Raw genomic sequence first — 17,367 nt, 5'->3', positions numbered from 1 at the left:
GGCGCGAACCCGGTTCCCCTGCATCGGCAGGCGGACGCGCAACCACTGCGCCACCAGGGAAGCCCAAAAAATTATTATTTTTATTTATTTATTTATTGGCACACCAGGTCTTAGTTGCAGCACGTGGGATCTTCGCTGTGGCACATTTAGTTGCAGCATGCAGGATCTTTAGTTGCGGCATGCATGTGGGATCTAATTCCCCAACCCTGGATTGAACCTGGGCCCCCTGCATTGGGAATGTGCAGTCTTACCCACTGGACCACCAGGGAAGTCCCTAATGAGCCCATTTTTAAGCCCTGCGTGCCACTTAGTTTCCCAACCACAGGAAACCTCATGAAAGAAGACCCAAGATGAAGCCAGAGTGATGCCTTTGGTCCTCCTCCCTGAGTTCACCGGGCACTGCACTGTGTTATTAGACTATAAAGCTCTGTGTGTAGGAGAGACTCACTGACCCCTTCAGTCACCATGGGGTGTAGAGATGACGCAATTAAGTGGTGAAACAAGCAGGGTCTGCCTGTCAAACCTGTAAGTTCAGCCCTGAGGTCCTGACACTAAGGGATCCACACTGTATATGAGCACAGGCTCTGTTTGACAAAGTTCTGACATCAGATGGCCAATTCTTCCATGGAAGTCTGAGAATGGAGTGATGCAGACACATTCTGGAAAGAAAGTGGCTATGAGATAAACTCATCCCAGTCCCACACGTGAGGAAGGTGAGCAAGCCCTCCTCCCAGCAGATGGACTCCTGTCCAGGGAAGCAGCCTGAGTGTTGTGGAAATGCCGTGTTCTACAGTAGCCAAAGTGTGTCACTAGGGTGGTGCCCACCCACAGTCAAAATAATGCAGAGAAGTGAAATGAAATCTTGTCAAGATACAGTCACTGCATTGACATTTCCATCGATAAAATTTATGATCACCAGCTGGGTGCCCGGTGTCATACCAGATGCACACTTGGGAGGAAGCTTGACCAGCTGAGAATTCTAAGAGATTCACTTCTGCTCACACTGGCTGAGACTCCAACTACCGTGTCTTTAGGAAGTATTGTAGTACTTTCTATTGATTGTACAGAACAATTCAAGGACTTACTTGAGGAAGTTTTCAAGGTCATCTCGACTGCAGGAGGACCAGGAGAGGTCGCTGGGGTTCCGGCCTTTCACCCACTCTCCCGACATGATGTGGGACCTGCCAGCGCAGGAGGAGTGGTCGTCATCGTGGTTCATTCCCAAGCTGCCCAAGGGAAAGGAGGGGAGAGGACACTCATTACAGGCTTCTCATCTCCTCATCCAGGTTCTAGCACACTATGCTAACCTAAATCACATCTTAAACACAAAAGGTGGCACAGGTGACACCTGGTTCTCTGCCACTCTCACAGAGCAGACCAGGAGTCACAAGCTTACAGAGAAATAGAGAGGGTGATGACTTGCTTACCCAGTGAATGGAGACTGATTGATCATGTAACAGACAGCATTCACAAAACAAATGAATAATAAATGAATGAACCAATTACATTAACTGCAATATTATAGTTCTGATGATTGGACTTGCTTTTCCACATTAACATATCCTAGCATTAATGATCTAGTGTTTCACTGCCTGCAGAGAAGTCACTATGCTAACGTGTAGTGGGAACCAACTAAGACTTTGACTTATGAAAACTCATTAACAATTATGGCTTTTCTTTCATATCACTATAGCTGGGTCCACCAAGATCATACCTGTCACCTTCCCACCCAGTTGTACCTGGAAGACACCAGGATGCTGGCTTAGACGAGGGAGGCTGACATGCAATGTGAGCTGAACAATGATCTCAGTTCACGCACATGCTGTCAGTGGGGTAAAGCCGAGACACAGAACACACATGATCAGGTGGCCCACAGTCTGCTGACCCGTGACTTCAAGGGGAGAGACTCACTGTGCATAAGGATTGCTCACTCTTTGCCAACAGCCCCGTGGAAAACACACACACTTTCATTCATTCAAACATATTTATGAGAGGTTTCTTGAGTGCTGGGAATGGACTAGAAGGAGAAGATACAATGGTGTACAATAAGCCATCCCTGACCTCAAGTCAGCATGGGAGAGCAGACAGACACAAACAGAGGTAATTATGAAAAGAGGTTCTAAATGCTTCCCTGCAGCCATATTTTCCCAGTTTTCCTCATACGTCTCTGACCATCTTTCATCAATTCCTCTGTGTTCTTGCTCTGCACACTCCCAGGCCACTCCATGCTCCTATACAGAGAGGCTCCCTTGGCCACCCCCACGTGGAGCTGGATTAGCTGATGCCACCCCCATCCCCGGAACAACACGGCCTGGCACCCGAGCTCCTGCTCCAGGCAGGCAGGGCCCCCTCTGGTCACCCACATGTGTCTGTTCCCATAGTTGAGGGTATGCTTACCAAGGGTCAACAGTATTTATACTCAAACCTATTTATGTCAGTAGTTCTGTTACTTCAATCAATACATGTGGCTAAATGTTGTGTTAACCAACGAAATATGAGAATAAAAGTTAAGTTGTTTTCATGAAAACTAATTTAGCTACTAGCTACAAGAGGCTGCCAAGTTGGGTGTGGGCAGACAACTGTAAAAGATGAGGAAAAAATCACAAAAATCTGCCCCCAGACTGCTTCCATGGGTCTTTCAAATTCTACTGAATCTAAAAAAGAAAAAACGAAAAAAGAAAAAAGGAAAAGAAGGAAACTGAATTTAAAGTCATCACATTAGAGTTGTGGTTTCTGTGAAGGTTATGGAAGCCCAATCGGCTTCCCTCAAAGAAAAGGCTTTCACTCCCACCACAAAACCGGTGAAAAAAATGAACGTTTTCATGGCTTAAGTTAAAACAAAACGACAAAATGTTTAAGAACATAAGTATAATTTCTTTACATTTCCCCATTTGAACCAATTTTTTGGTTAATGGGTCAGCTGACCAACAACTATCCTGCTATCTTGTCAAAAAGGAAAGCTTCTGCAGTGCCGCCTACATGTTGGCGCCACCTTTCCCTCAGTCCAGGCCTCTCCTGCCAAACCTCTCCCTGAAAAATGCCCGCTCCTGGGATTTCCCACAGGCTCTTCCACCCCACCAGGTGCCCTCAGGGCAGCTTTCCATCCCAGCCTGTCCACCAGTGACTGGCGCAGAGCAAGCACTCTGTAAATATTTATCAAATGGACTATTAAATGCAGCAGTAAACATCAAAAAATCGGAGGATCCTCATGCATGGTATCTAGGGCGGCAGCAGCTTGCTCAACAGAACAATGAAAACCATCTCTGGGTAGATGCAGTCTTGCTCTCCTGCCTAGATGTCAAGAATCCATCCAATTAGGGTTAAGTAGAGAACCAAGAAATTATCAGATACATCTGACCAATAAGAATAATTTTTCAATGTCATTACTCGGGTTTTTATTTTTTTTCCTGCTTGATATCTATATCTTTATCTGTACCTGTACCTGTATCTGTATCTATAGCTACATCTATACCTATATCTATATCTATACCTATACCTCTATCTATCTCTTTGTTTTAGGAAACACAGGAACTGACTGGTTTTTCAACTACATGTAGCAAAGGATATTAAAAGTCAGCTTAAATTTGATTTAGGGTTTGACTTGATATCTATAAAAAAGAGTTGTGATAGGGTTTTCAAATGGGTAGATCTGAAAATGTTGATGGCTTTCAGGGAACTCTGCTGTACGTGTAGAGGTTACAGAAATACAATGTCTCGTGAGAAAAGTAGCTCCAACCTCCATCTCTAAGGACATAGTATAAGCACAGCATGTGGAGCAGGTCAAACTGCATCATTGCCGACCCTGGAGAATCCAATCCCAGGGAGAATCAACACACGATCATAAACCCTCTCCCACCGTCCTGAGCTGGGACGTCCTGAGCAGCCACCAGATGCTCCCTGTTGTTTGGGAAACCACATCAGAGGAGATCCAAGCCCTGGCAGAATGGCCTCGCCACACATGGAGGAATGTTTCACTTGTGACATGCTTCCAACTTTTCTCCGGTGATCAAGCTGCTTGTAAAATCAAAGAGGTTCTTTCGCCCACATTCCAGACTCTGCTGGCCAGAGAACCTGGTCTCTCCGGAGACAAAACTATGTTTACAAAAGTGCTGAGAAACGCTGACTGCGCCTTCGACACCCCTATGCCTGCAGGGTGTTGTGTTAACGGTTCATTCTGCCAGGCCCTAGAGAAGGACTTCCCTAAGGAATGCTCCAGTCAGCAGGATCAGCCAGGAGTGCAACTCTTGGGTTTTCTGGAGCTTGTCTCTAATACAGATTGTGCTTGATCTGGTTTAAAATGTTCAAATGCTAACCAAGTGCCTCATAAATTTACAGTTTGCTGAACTCGCATTGGGGTGGGAGTCTTGATATTTGAGGTCTACATAAACTACGGTTTAGGCTATTTTTAGTTTAAATTAAAGATCACTTGACTGAAAAAATTCATGTTATTTTAGGTTTATGTCTGTGGTAACATTATATTTAACAAAAACATGTAGCATTAAGCACACACAGTAAGTGACTGAGATTAAGGACACAGACAGGCCTCATGTCACATGTGGTCCAGATTTATCAGACACAATAATAACTTAATGGCCTTGAGTAGATTTTATCTTAAAACAAAAGAACACATTGCTCTGAAATTGCTTCAGGAAATCCAATATATACCATGTGGGAATTCTGAAAGGCAATGCCCCCCCCTGTACTAGCTTCACTCCAAACCCTGGAAGGCCTGGGGGATACTAGGTGTTCTGGGCCTGGTACCTGTGCCATTTTGGATGCTTCAGTTATACCTGGCTCAGAGCCTGTCTGTATGTCTCTTGGACACTTTGGTGTTTTGATGTCAGATTTGTGAGCCAGGTCTGCCTCACCTCAAAGTACTCTTGGCTGTGTTTGTAAAACGAGTGCTTGGGGTGGAATGAAAGACCCAGGAAACGGCTCCCATGAGGGGACCCTCTCCAGTGGAGGGGTCAGGGCTGGCCCGAGTCCTGCTTCAGTCGCCCTGGGGGCATACTGCCTGCTAGTCCCTTTTCAACAAATGTTTACTGACTCTGTAATAACAGGAATGGCCCATGACAGTTTCTAGGAGATGACAGGCAGGTTTGTATTCATTACTGTTAATTAATTAAATAATAATTAACACCCCAGCATTACGCTAGAAGGGAAATTCTCTACTGCCACTACCTCTTTGCCAAGAACCAGACAGTGCCCTCAAACTGTAGCTACACAGAAACTTTATCTACAAGGGTCAAAAGTCACCAGGGGTACCAGGCTACACTCATTTATACAGGTTGAATAATAGGGTTAATTGTCATGATGATCAATAACCCTGTTTATAGGGAACATAGCATCAACATTCTCTCACCTCGGAGAAGTTTTTGCTTTTATTTTTATACAGGAAACTGAGCTCACCAGCTTGTAGGGACTCAGGAACACTGCAACTACCAGAGTAGATCTAGGGCCTCCACCTCCACCACATACAGGACCATCGTAATACAAATAATCTTAAAACACCATGGAATTCTGAATCACTACTGGGTAAATAACAACCAATATAGTGTTGGTGTTCAGTGCATTTTGCTATAATGGATAACATCATAGTAGGTGAAAATGGATAAGGCACATTACAGTATATAGTAGATATCTCTCTTAGCTAACCAAAGTACTGAAATCACAAAAACACTCATGTTTTCAGGTTTATGTAGATGGGATTTTGATGTCAGGTCTGGCCTTCCCTCAAAGAGGTCTTGCTTGGGATTGCATGTGTTTCTGTATAAATAATATGCATACACACACACACACACACAACACTCATGTTTTCAGGTTTATGTAGATGGGATTTTGATGTCAGGTCTGGCCTTCCCTCAAAGAGGTCTTGCTTGGGATTGCATGTGTTTCTGTATAAATATATGCATACACACACACACACACACACACGAGATCCACTTCACATGGGCCTTAAACTTTTAATTTAACAAAAATTCAACTAACTGGGATGAGAGGTAGAAAAAGAGAGAAAAAAGAAAAAGAAAACAAAGCATGGGCAATTCTATCCCCTACTCTGGTCAATGAGCATGGGTGCGTGCATGCGTGCCTGTGGCCGTGCACCCTCGGGAGGATGGTATGAAATCCCCCTTTTCACGTAGAAGTAGAGCACTGTATTTGAAAAGGCCTGGCTTGGACCCCTGAACAGAGGCTTCATGGAAGCCTTAGCAGCCCAACTGCTCTTGGCAGGCGGTCACCCCATCCAGGACAACTGTGAGGACAATCACAGACAACCACCAGTCTACACCATGTGTTGGCTTCACAGGAAGAGGGTGATGGTGGTGGCCTGTGGCATAGCTCCCTGTTTCTCTTTGTCTCCCAGCAGCAGGCCACACTCCTGCTCAGCTCCCTGTGCATACCACAGCCTAGGGTGGGTGAAGGCCTGAGGGATGCAGGCCCTGGGGCTACAGCTGGGTCATCTCAGTGAAAAGCTGTCTCCTGGCCCAAATAGCTCCTATGGGCTCACCAGCCCCTGCAGCTGTGGTCCTGCTCCGACGTGACAAAGGTGGTCCCGACACAGTGAGACGGTCTCGCCCTCCTCTGCTCCACCGGCTCTCAGAGCAGGCTGGGCACACGGTAGGGCTCAGTTAATGGCTGTGAAGTGAAAGCAGCACACGAGCATCTAGGTCTACATAACAGCCCACTAGCACACAGAACAGAAGCTACCTTTGGCGCTCTTCCCCCCACTGCCTCACTGGCATTCATCATTGGCATGAGGGGATGGCCCTCAACATGAGCACGCAAACAAACAAGCAGCACCTCCTCGGGAGGCTCCCAGCCTCTTCCTATGATGCCCCCACTGCTCAGAGCATTCCATGAGCCCATCCAGAGCCAATGCACGCAAACGTGTGTTGTTACTTCCATAGACTTGAAGTCAAATGACGTTTGCAAATTTTACTAAAAAGAAGAAATCCATAAAGCCATGTTGATTTTTGCTTGGGAAAGTAGTCTATAGAAGGGGGCGAGGGAGTGTCTGAAGCTGTTTCCAGGTAGAAATTCCAAAGCAGTTTAGAATGATGGCTACATTGATGAAATAAGGATATACCCTCCCAAGGTGAGTGACTATTTCAGAGGGGACAATACTGATTCAGGTGAAAAGGCTGTAGGGTGTTAAGAAAAAACTCTGCCTCTGTCAAGGCAAGGAGACCGAGTGGAAGGAATAAGCCAATTCTCCTTCCCTCCTTTCCTTAGTCTTTTTAGAGAACTTTACTCTTCCATATGATTTTGGTTTGTCAAGTCCTTTTAGTTTAGGATTGTACTGATTAAATGGATTAATTTAGGGAGAACTGGCATCACTGAAGTTTTGAGTTTTGCCATCCTGGGACATTAGGGCACCTTATCATTTTTTCAGGCTTTCTTGAATGCCCTTTGGCAAAGTTTTGTAGTTTACATCATCAAGGTCTTCCTATTTTTTTTTTTTTTAAATCAGCATTATTCCTGGGTATTTCACGTCTTTGGCTGAAGTTGTGAACAAGGTCTGCTTTTTATTCTGCTGTAACTGATTACTGATTGTGTATAAAAAAAACCCATGGATCCCTGTATGTCTTGTGATTTGCACCCTGATGAACACTCACTGGCTCCAACAGTTTGCCAGATGATTCTCTTACAAAATGCAGATAACGACTGCTTTGCCTCTTCCCTTTCAAGATTTATATCTCATTCCTTGCCTTATGAAGTTTGATGGACTTCAAAAACAATGCAAAATATTAGTTAGAACATGGGAACCTTTATCCTGTTCCCAAAACTAATGGAAATGCTACCAATATTTGCACACTGGATACATCTGTTCCAGATTGCTTACAGCTAGGTTAACTTGGTCAGCTTAAGGACACTTTCCTCTAAATAATCATTTTAAGTGGGCTTCCTTGTTAGCATTTCAAAGGAAACACTAAAGAAAGTCTGACAAAGTGGACAGAGCGATGGTCCAAAAAGACAGAGGCTATGGTTGATGTTAAAGACCTGCCCCGATTATTCTGGGGAGCTGAGGCAAAGCTCCAAAGTCCCTAGGCCTGTCCTCCTAGCTGGGAAGTAAGGGGCTTGAACCAGGGGTTCAAGGGGTTTTCCAGTTCAAAACGGAATCATTTTGTGATTCTGATCTAGAAGACTGAGCACAATGGTAAGGCAGAGTGGCTATTCATTCTTCCAATAAGAGCTGGGTGGGCCCTATCTTGTACCAGCACTTTCAGGGCACCAAGTACACAACAGTGAGGGGCACAAGCTGCCCTGCCTATAGGAAGCCCACAGTCTGGCAGTGATCACAGACAAGTCAGCAAGTGCTGACCAGCATTGTCCAGTGTAACCTTCTGTGATGATGCAACAGTCCCTGTGTGACTATCCAATACGGCAGCCACTGGCCACATGTGGCCATGGAGCATTTGGAATGTGCCAGATGACTGAAGAACTGAAACTCTGATTTTATTAAATTTTAATTGAGATAAATTTAAAGGCCCACATGTGGCTAATTGCTACCACACTGAACTATACAGGGAGAGACAAGAATCTGATTCAACTAACCTGAGTACCACCATTGTGCTAGGAGCTGTGGATGTCATCACATCGGTACAGGAGTATACCCAGGCCCACAAATTACTTACAGGCTTACAGATACTTAGAGAAATAAGACAACCTGATGACACAACTGGAGAAGACTCAGTGCCAGGTGTAGACATCAGAAGCTGAAAGCCATGGGCATTTACAGGAGGGAGACATGTTGTCTCATACTGACTCTTTGTATGACCTCATGCCTATTTTTCCTCCAAAATGGTTGTACTAATGGTGCCATCTGTGCTCAGCCCTCCAAAGCACAGGGCTGTGGTGTGATGGATTAGAAGGGAAGAAACTAGAGATCTACAAAGGCTTTATAGAACATCCAAGAAAATGAAAGAACGTCAGCCTACATTGCTTCAGACCATGATATCTGAAGAGAGGGAGTCTCAAATGCCTTCGCACAGAGGCCTCTTATGTGCCTTTATAAATCTGGGACATTCTCAGCTTCAAATGAATTTCGTCAAAGAATGGCATAAGATCATGTGCCTTCACTAACTGAAAAAGTGAACCGTGGGTTGTAGTAAGGCAAAACAAACGAGATATTCCTATTGCTAAAAAGTTCTGTGAGGCTCTCCTTAGCTCTTTAAAGGAAGATAATCTATTGAGGAAACACTTTTATTTCGGAAGAAGACTTCACGAAAGCACTAAGCTCTTCTAAAATTAACCACTGACATGGTGAATGTCATCCTGGCCCCACAGCCGTCATCCCTTCTGTGGCCTGCTCTGGGCCTGGAGTGCAGAAGGGCTCCCGGGAAAGGGCCTGACATGACCTGCTGAAGTCCAGGATGCTATGAAGCCATGTAGACGCTATAGCAACACCAACAAGGCTCAGCCCCCCTCCCAAATTGCACGATGATTCACTGGGACCCCTGGTCTCCTTCAAGTCTGCAGTGGGCCTCCCTTTAGGCCCAGCTGCACTAGATGGAGGCCCATGTGAGGCAAGGGGAGGGTTCTGAGGACACAGGCTGATGCGGCGTAAGTGGGTCTGAGCTTGTGGCTCCACTCACCCCTCGCCAGTCTGCCAACAGTGATCTGCAGCGCTGGGGAGACCAACCCTGAATTTTGGTTCCAGATTGGCTCTCTGAAAAGACCACACGCCTGGCTTATCAAGCAAGAACACAGCAAGGGAGCTGAAGAGTACAAAGTGTTTCCCTTCGTGCAATGTGCTTCCAAGGTTCTGCCGAGGAAAGTCTGCCCAAAGAGAGGGCTCGCAGAATCACAGCACTTAGTTTGTTGAAGGAAACTGTGAAATTGGGTGAGAGTCAGAAGAATATGCTTTCTGCTTCTTAGCCCAAAGTGTAATTTGTCTAAGGGTGCTGCAGGCACCAGACTGAATAGGGCAGGAAATGGAAAGATGTCTAAAACCTTCCAAAGAAGTGAATCTCGGGCTAACAGACTACCCTCCAGATGTCAAGAAGGAATGTTCTGTGCACAACGGAAAGAAAACTGATGTGTAAATGGGGAGTGATCTCTTAGTTTCAGGGAAATCTATAGCTGCCACGAATCCTCCGTAGCTGTCCCCTGTGGAGTGCTTCAGAAGGCCAAGGTCAAAGCTCCTGGTCCCTCTGGGGCCCACACAGCAGAGCTCTGCAGTGAGGTGGAGAAGGGCAGAGGGTGGCGACTCTTTCCCTTCCCCCACTGTGTCCCGCGCACGGGGTTACCTGTCTGCTCCTGCCCTCCTCATGAAGTCCCTGGTTCAGAGGAACATTCCTTTCCTAGTCCCCAAAGTACTTTGCATTTTAACACCATCAGCCTCAGCATATCCATCCAGAGGAGTGACCATCATGGCAGGTGTGTCGGGCATTGTGGTGGCAGATGGAGCAAAGAGGGGCAGAAATGACGCTGGTATCACCACCACGGGCTATGTGCATCTTAGGGGCGGGGATTCATACACTCATGCATCTGCTGAAGGCTGCTGCTCACTGAGGTCTGAGCTGCAGAAGCCTCAGAGGATTTGGAGGGCTGCAGCAGATACCCTAATCCCTTCTAATCATGCCCTCGTTCATCCAGACTCTGCTTCATCCAGACTCTGCTATCTGTCACGTGCCAGGCACAGCGCTGAGCACTCGTGTGCCCACAGGACACATATCTAAGGTGCAGACCAAGGTGGGTCCCTCTCAACACAGATGCTGAAAGGCACACTAAGAGCAGGAAAAATATTGAGAGAGCAGGGGAAGGAAATGTGATACACAACAGAGACCTCATACCCAAGAGTTGCAGGGGTGGCGTGAGGTGTGCCTGGAGAGCAAAGAAATAGCGTTTTCAGCATGCCAGGCAGTGCATGTTGCTTACATCAACTCACTATTATCATCCCCACTTCACAGATGAGGGAACTGAGGCAGAGAGGTTGAGAAGCTCTCCCAAGGTCAAACAGCTGGTAAACAGTCAAGCATAACTTGAGCCTGGGCAGTCTATACTGCAAATCTCCACGCATGGCCTGGCTCTTTGAGGATGAAATCTGCCCCCAGACCCAAAGGAGGGCAAAGGATGGGAACCTGCTAACCCCTGCAGGAGTGGCCGTCTTAGAGGTCGGGGGCCAGCAGGAGCCCTCAGGAGACCGTGGACGGCATGGAATATCCTCTTAGGGTTAGCAGCGGAGAGCCTGCTTGAGAGCCTTCAGACCTGGAGGGGCTCAAGGTCTGCTCTCAGGGCACTGAGACTTCCAGCAAGACAGTGTGGAGAGGAGAGGGGCCTGCCGAGTATGGACATGGCTTCGGGGAGCAGAGGTGCTGGGGAGCAGCCAAGAGCTTTTTCCTGGACCCAGCTTGGAGGAATCACACCTCTGTTCTCCAGGCACCAACCTGGAGCCCCTGTGACATTCAAGAAGGGGATTCAGACTTGGTCCCCATCTTCTTAGATGCCCCCCAGTTCCTTTATCTAAAGCACAACTCTGAGACATTACTAGCAACAGTGCTACCTCCCACCTCCCATTTACACCTGAGGCTCGGAGGGTGAGGGTGGGAGAGGAAGACAGACGTACCTGGGTCCATGAGATGCTGAGTGGGCGCAGTGTGTTCTGGGAATAATGCCCAGAGTGTGGGGTCAGGGTTGGGAACCTCGAAGTGCTCTGCAATATTCACCCTGCCTCTCCTTTTTGGTACTTGAAAATTTTGCACATTAAAAACATATTGCCAGGAAATTGATGCTCAGGATATTAATTCCTTTTCTAGTTGAGACTCAGGCTCTAAAGAACCACAGAAGTTGAGACTTTAAGGGCTCTTGAAACCCTTCTGTCTGCATCTAAGTGGAATCTGGAGCCCAGAGAGAGGTGACCACCCAACACCACACAGCCAGTTGCAGCAAGTTCTTTCTGGAACCAAGGGTCTCCCGTGTTCCGGTCTGAAATCAGATTTCTGGTCCACCTCACAGGTTCTGCCTTCGTCCAACCCAGCCACCCTGTGAATGGGGACTGGACCTGGGTCTAGAGGCTTGAGAAGACAGCAAATTTGGAATCATTCAAAGGTCATCTACAGACCGCAGGATGAAATTTGGTTTTGTTTTGGAAAACCTCACAGTCAGCCCTCAAAATGACCATCTTTTACAAGCATTTACTTAAAAGAAATGCTCTAAATTCATTAGTTTTATATTGACCTTTTTCCCCCCAAAGAAACAAAAGGACAGTGAGTATTCGTTTCCTTTTTAACCACTGACATCTCTTAACTAGACAAGATTATTTTCAATTCCACCTAGACTTAGCAACTTGGATTGCTTAGAAGTGTAGATTTAATAAGCTTTCCACTCATAAACAATAACAACTGCCTGATTTCTCAGGGAGGGTTTTTCTCAGCCAATAGGAGAAGGCCTAGTGTGGAGTAGCTAAAATAACTGTATGGTAGAAATTCAGAGACTAAGGGGTATAAGTTGAAAACTGAGTCCCCCCTCCCCCATAGTAGTTTCCTAGGCCCCCCTACATCCTCCCACCACCCCCACCTGGAGGCAATCTCTGTCCCCAATTCTTCCAGGGGCTGGTGTTTTAATGGGTGTTGGAAACCAGCCCCCAGCACTTCCTACCCCTTCAAAGGCATTGCAGAGGAGAGGATTAGTTGACTGCAGGGGGGACCTGCTGCTCAGAGAGAACCTGCAGCTTCTTAAACTTCAAAGACCCCTCAGGGACACCAAAGGGCACAGGATGTCCCAGACAGCAGAAACCCTAAGGACAGGCTGTTTCCTGCTCCTAATGACCATCACTCCCTTCCTTCCCTGAAACCACACATATCAGGAGGGGCTTTACGGCCTCATTACTTGGACTCTGCCTTTTCCTCTTTGACCAGGAAGTGGGGCGGGGTGTGGTGGGGTGACGGGGTAGGGTGTGTACTCCACCCCACCTCCCAGCCATGAAACACGCGCCATGGGTCAGCAGGCTGAGGGGGTGTCGCCCCAAGTGACCCTGGCTCCAGACCCACAGCAGGTGCTTGCATGATGCCGACAGGACCTCACTACGCCAGTGCCTTTGCCTGCCCTCTGCCTCTGTGTGGACACCCCTTCCCACTCTCCCTGCCGGCCAAAATCCTCTCCTTCCTGTAAGGCCCAGATTGCAGGTCACTTTCTTTCTGAGCAGCCTCGGCCCTTCCCAGCTAAGAGGGATCCCTCCCAAGCACACGGCCGGGACTTTTTTGCACCTCAACATCCCAGAACCTCCCCGCAGCCTGGTCTAGCACCAGCCACAAAGAAGGTGCTGATGAGTGTTCGTAAATTGATAGAACAGACTGAACAAAACCAAATCAGTTGGGTGGTATCTGGGAATTCCTCTTAAAAGCCTTCACCCCATGGCTCTATGGTATCTGTGCCTATCATGCAAGTGGCAGGGAGAGCTGGTAGCTTCACCTCATGGCAGAGCCCCGTGAGCCCTTCTCTGAGCAATAATATCACAAGCAAGCAACCACCCCTTCCATCGGAACACAAGGGGCTCTGTTATCCCTTCCTGGATCTAAGGCAGGTTATGTCCTGCCTAATGAAACTTAACACTAGAGAGACAGGACAGAATTTCAAAGGCAAATTCTAGAATCTTAAGACTAAGAGGGACGTCGCTCAATTCCTATAAAGCACTGGTTCTCAAACATGGCCACACAGTGAGATCTCCTGGAGAGGAAACCCCGATGCCTGCTTTCACCACCGGAGGTTCTGATTTCATTGGTACGAGGCATGATCCTGAGTATCTGGATTTTTGAAAGCTCTCAGATGATTCTAAAGTCCATTAAAGTCTGAGAACTGCTGCTACAGTGTTGACCAGTGGTTCTCAGACTTCAGAGCCTGCTAGAAACCCCAAGTGGGCCTGTGAAAACTCAGAGGGCTGGGTTCCGCCCCAGAGTTTCTAATTCAGTAGGTCTAAGGAGGGGGGTCAAGGGCAGGATGAGAATTCGCATTTCTATTAAGTTCCCTAGAGATGCTGAAGCTGCCTGTCCAAGGAGCACACCTGAGAGCCATTGCTGACAGTTTTACTAGTAACCGCCCCACCTTGGCTGCAGGTGAGAGTCACCTGGCAAACTTTGAAACACCAATACCCGGGGCTCACCACACACCAAGTAAATCAGGATTTCTGGAGGAGGGGACGGGCACCTGTATTTTACAGAGGTTTCCAGGGGTGTCTAATGTCCCCCCTGGGCTAAGAACATTGCCTCTAGAAACAGGCCATCCTCAGGAAGGGCCAGGGCCCAGCTCTTTCTTATTGCGAGCTGAGATGGGCCTTCACGCATGCACGACCCAGGCCCGCCTTCTGAGCACTGATCAAGCCCCCTCCCTTCATAATGTGACAGAGTTCAAGTATTTGAGCTCACATTCTTGTCCCCCTTTGCTCTTATCTCCTTCTACCCACAAATTTCAGGGAGAAGTCCAAGTTCATAACAAATGGTAGGACTTCTATTCACGTTTTCAGCCAAGCAAAAGGACAATCACTTCCTGGTTAGCCAAAGTCAAAATCCTGACGCTGTTCTTTATTTCTGCCCAGATTCCTAATTTGGGGGCGAAGCCAGGAAGGGCATTACTGTCCGTAGGTTCTGGACACACACAAAGTACATGGCCCAAGTGTTTCATCTACAAATTCTACCCTGACGGCAAATATTCTAAGGAACAAATTTTGGGAACAGTAACCACCTTGTTGCTAAATTATTAAATGCTAGTTTGTGTGACTCTCTGTGAAGTACCCTGGTTATTGAATACATGGACTCACGGTTTCTCTACTCAAAGGTTTGTTTTTCAAATTTCCACAAAATTGAGACTTTGGGTTTTTGTAACTGCTATTTGTTTTGCCCTTTATTTTTTTGAGGCTCTTCTTAAGCAATACTTTCTATCTTAAAAAAAAAAACTTCACTTCCTCTAGTGTAAATTATGGCTTCTTGCAGTAATCACTACTGCTTAACTGGCATTCAATTTACAGGATAAAAATATATTCTTTTGGCTGTCCAAATGACTATGTACACAACTTGTCCTCAAACCCACTCTGAATTCTGGCTCAGAGCAACCATCATGTTAAGAGGATGGAATGTGGATTCAAGCAATGCCAGAAGTATTGCATAAGCGATAATTGATATTTTTACTAGCGGCAGCTTTGTAGTTGATAATGGGTTATTAAAACAGGAAAAGAGGCCCTCCCCACAGAATCCCATCTGAGATGTAAAAGGAAAAGGTGTCCCAGACAAAAAGCCTCTCAGTGTCAATAAAGGGTGGTTCCAGAGCCCCATATCTTCCAGAATGTGTGGCCCCAGGCAGAAAGGAGCAGAGGAGAAGCCGTCTTGTTGCAGCATCTCCTCTGCCACAACCAGGGGAGCTAATGGCCCCTCCCCCACTCCCCCCCTCCAGCCACAGGCCACCAAGCCCCGGTGGAACTCTACTGCACTTTTGGAGTGAAAAAAAAGCCAAAATAGCAAGGGTACCAAGTGCCCTGTCATCCTGTTCCTTTTAAAAAATAATCTTGATATTGGCCTTTATTTAAATGTCTGCTTTCGACTTGTGTTTACAGAAGAGATTAGTGTCAAATTTGGCAACGCTGACAGAACAGAGTCTAGCTGGTCTGAGCTGTGAGCTGTCAAAGGTGCAGCTGCCTGTCCTCGTCTTGGCCATTCCCACGACCAAAGGCTTTTCCTCCAGGTGAGACGTCAGGGTGATTTCACTGAAGGTGGCAGAAGGCTCATGTATGCCAAATACCACAGGTTTATCCCTCCTCCATTTGGAGATCTTCAAAAGAACACTAATTCTTTAGGAAAAGACGAACTAACACTCCAATCCTTAATGCATAAAAGGAGACTGAGGCCCGGGCGCCAGCGGACCTGCAGGGGATGGGGTCGGAACGTGCACCAAGCAGGATGGAGACTCGAGACCTCGGGGGTCACTTCACCCTTGGGTCACTTTTGCCCCTTGATTCTCAGCCTCGTGAAACCACCAGCTCCCTCTCAGCACTCACATCAGCACTGATTCCAGCTCCGGGGTAACAATCACTGTATACGAGATTGGTGCCCCCAGAGGAGGGCAATGCTCCGGGGCAAGATTTCACATACTTGCCTTCTCCTCCTCGCCCCCCAGCCCCAACAGATTCATTCTTGTCAAAGTCACAGGCATATAAATATTTTTCTCAGCCAAGGATTTTCTTTTTAGAGCACTAGAAAGAAGACAGCAAGGGCAGGGGTGAGAGAACAAGCGCTGAAGGCAGTGGAAACAGTGACAGGCTGACCTGCTATGGTAAGTGTTCCCTAGAACAAGGCTGTACTGTCCTCCAACAGGATGACAGGACTAACCCCAGACAACAGCCTGCCCTGTGATTCACCTTCCAGGCCCTGCTGCCTGGGCCATGAGGTCAAAAAAAGGCAAACAGACCCACACAGGTATGGACTTTCTCTGCTTCCACGTTGTGATTTCTTTCTGTGTCACCCTAAGTGTCCGTGAATGTCACATGCACTAGCGTTTTCAACAAGCCATATCTATGGCTGGTCAGGTCGCCGGGGCTGAGTGCCTACGCTCTCTCGCTCCCCATCTCCCCTGCTCCATTGGCCATGGTTCCATATGGCACCATAACCCATCAGCACAGATGTGTCCAAACCAAAAAGGACCCTCTCCAGGTGGGAGGAAGACAAATGTGAAAACTCAGACTACAGCGAGTGAAGGCTTCCCAAGGCCCACTCATCCGAACCCGCTTCTGAAACAGGAGGGAGCTCTTGAGAAGCATGAAACACACCCAAATAACACCACCGTTTCCCTCCAATCTCCAAGTGCCTTTTCTCTTTCATTACAGGGGAAGAGTCATGGAGATGGCACCAGACCAGAACCTGCTCAGGCTCCTTTTCAAAATGAGGTGAGTGTGCTGCCTAAGGATGAGGAAGCTCTGCATTTTCTATGCTTCCAGAGTCATCAGACAGTAGCTAGTCCACAACAGGGAAGGAGACCTAATAATGGCAGTAAATAAAGAATAGCGGTCAGTATCGATGGTGAAATGAGGTGATGGATGCAAAGTGCTTCAAACAGCGCACAGCGAGATGGAGGGCTCTGCTCCTGCAGCTGTTAACGATGACCAGGAGGACGACAACTGCTCACGTGAGTGAGGACAGGCCCTCAAACTTGGCTGTGTGTTCAAATCACCTAAGGAAGTTTAGAAAAATCTGGATGCTTGAGTCCCACCTGCAGAAATCCTGATTTAATTGGTGTGAAGTGTGGCCTGGACACCTGCATTTCTAGAAGACCCTCAAAGCATTCTCTCTCTTATTTTATTAGACTTTTAATTTTGAAATAATTATAGATGCACAGGAAGCTGAAAAGAAAAATACAGGGGGGTTCTGTGCACCACCTGTCCAA

At 47.2% G+C, this 17,367-nt stretch overlaps 1 protein-coding gene across 17 annotated transcripts in view; it reads right to left on the bottom strand.

Moving 5' to 3' along the window:
* ADAMTS17 (ADAM metallopeptidase with thrombospondin type 1 motif 17) overlaps positions 1-17,367 on the bottom strand; it is a 361,173-nt gene that overhangs the window by 177,200 nt on the left and 166,606 nt on the right. For all 17 annotated transcript variants that reach the window (XR_008618598.1, XR_008618599.1, XR_008618602.1 and 14 more), the window contains exon 9: positions 1,086-1,226. Coding sequence is in view for 12 of the 17 variants with exons in the window: in XM_055088178.1 (XP_054944153.1) it covers positions 1,086-1,226 (141 nt within the window). In the remaining 5 variants the exon portion in view is untranslated. The remainder of the gene's footprint in view (positions 1-1,085; positions 1,227-17,367) is intronic.

The sequence above is a fragment of the Physeter macrocephalus genome, chromosome 11 (assembly GCF_002837175.3).
Source record: "Physeter macrocephalus isolate SW-GA chromosome 11, ASM283717v5, whole genome shotgun sequence".
Taxonomy (NCBI): Eukaryota; Metazoa; Chordata; class Mammalia; order Artiodactyla; family Physeteridae; genus Physeter; species Physeter macrocephalus.
This window is presented reverse-complemented; position numbering and strand designations above follow the sequence as displayed.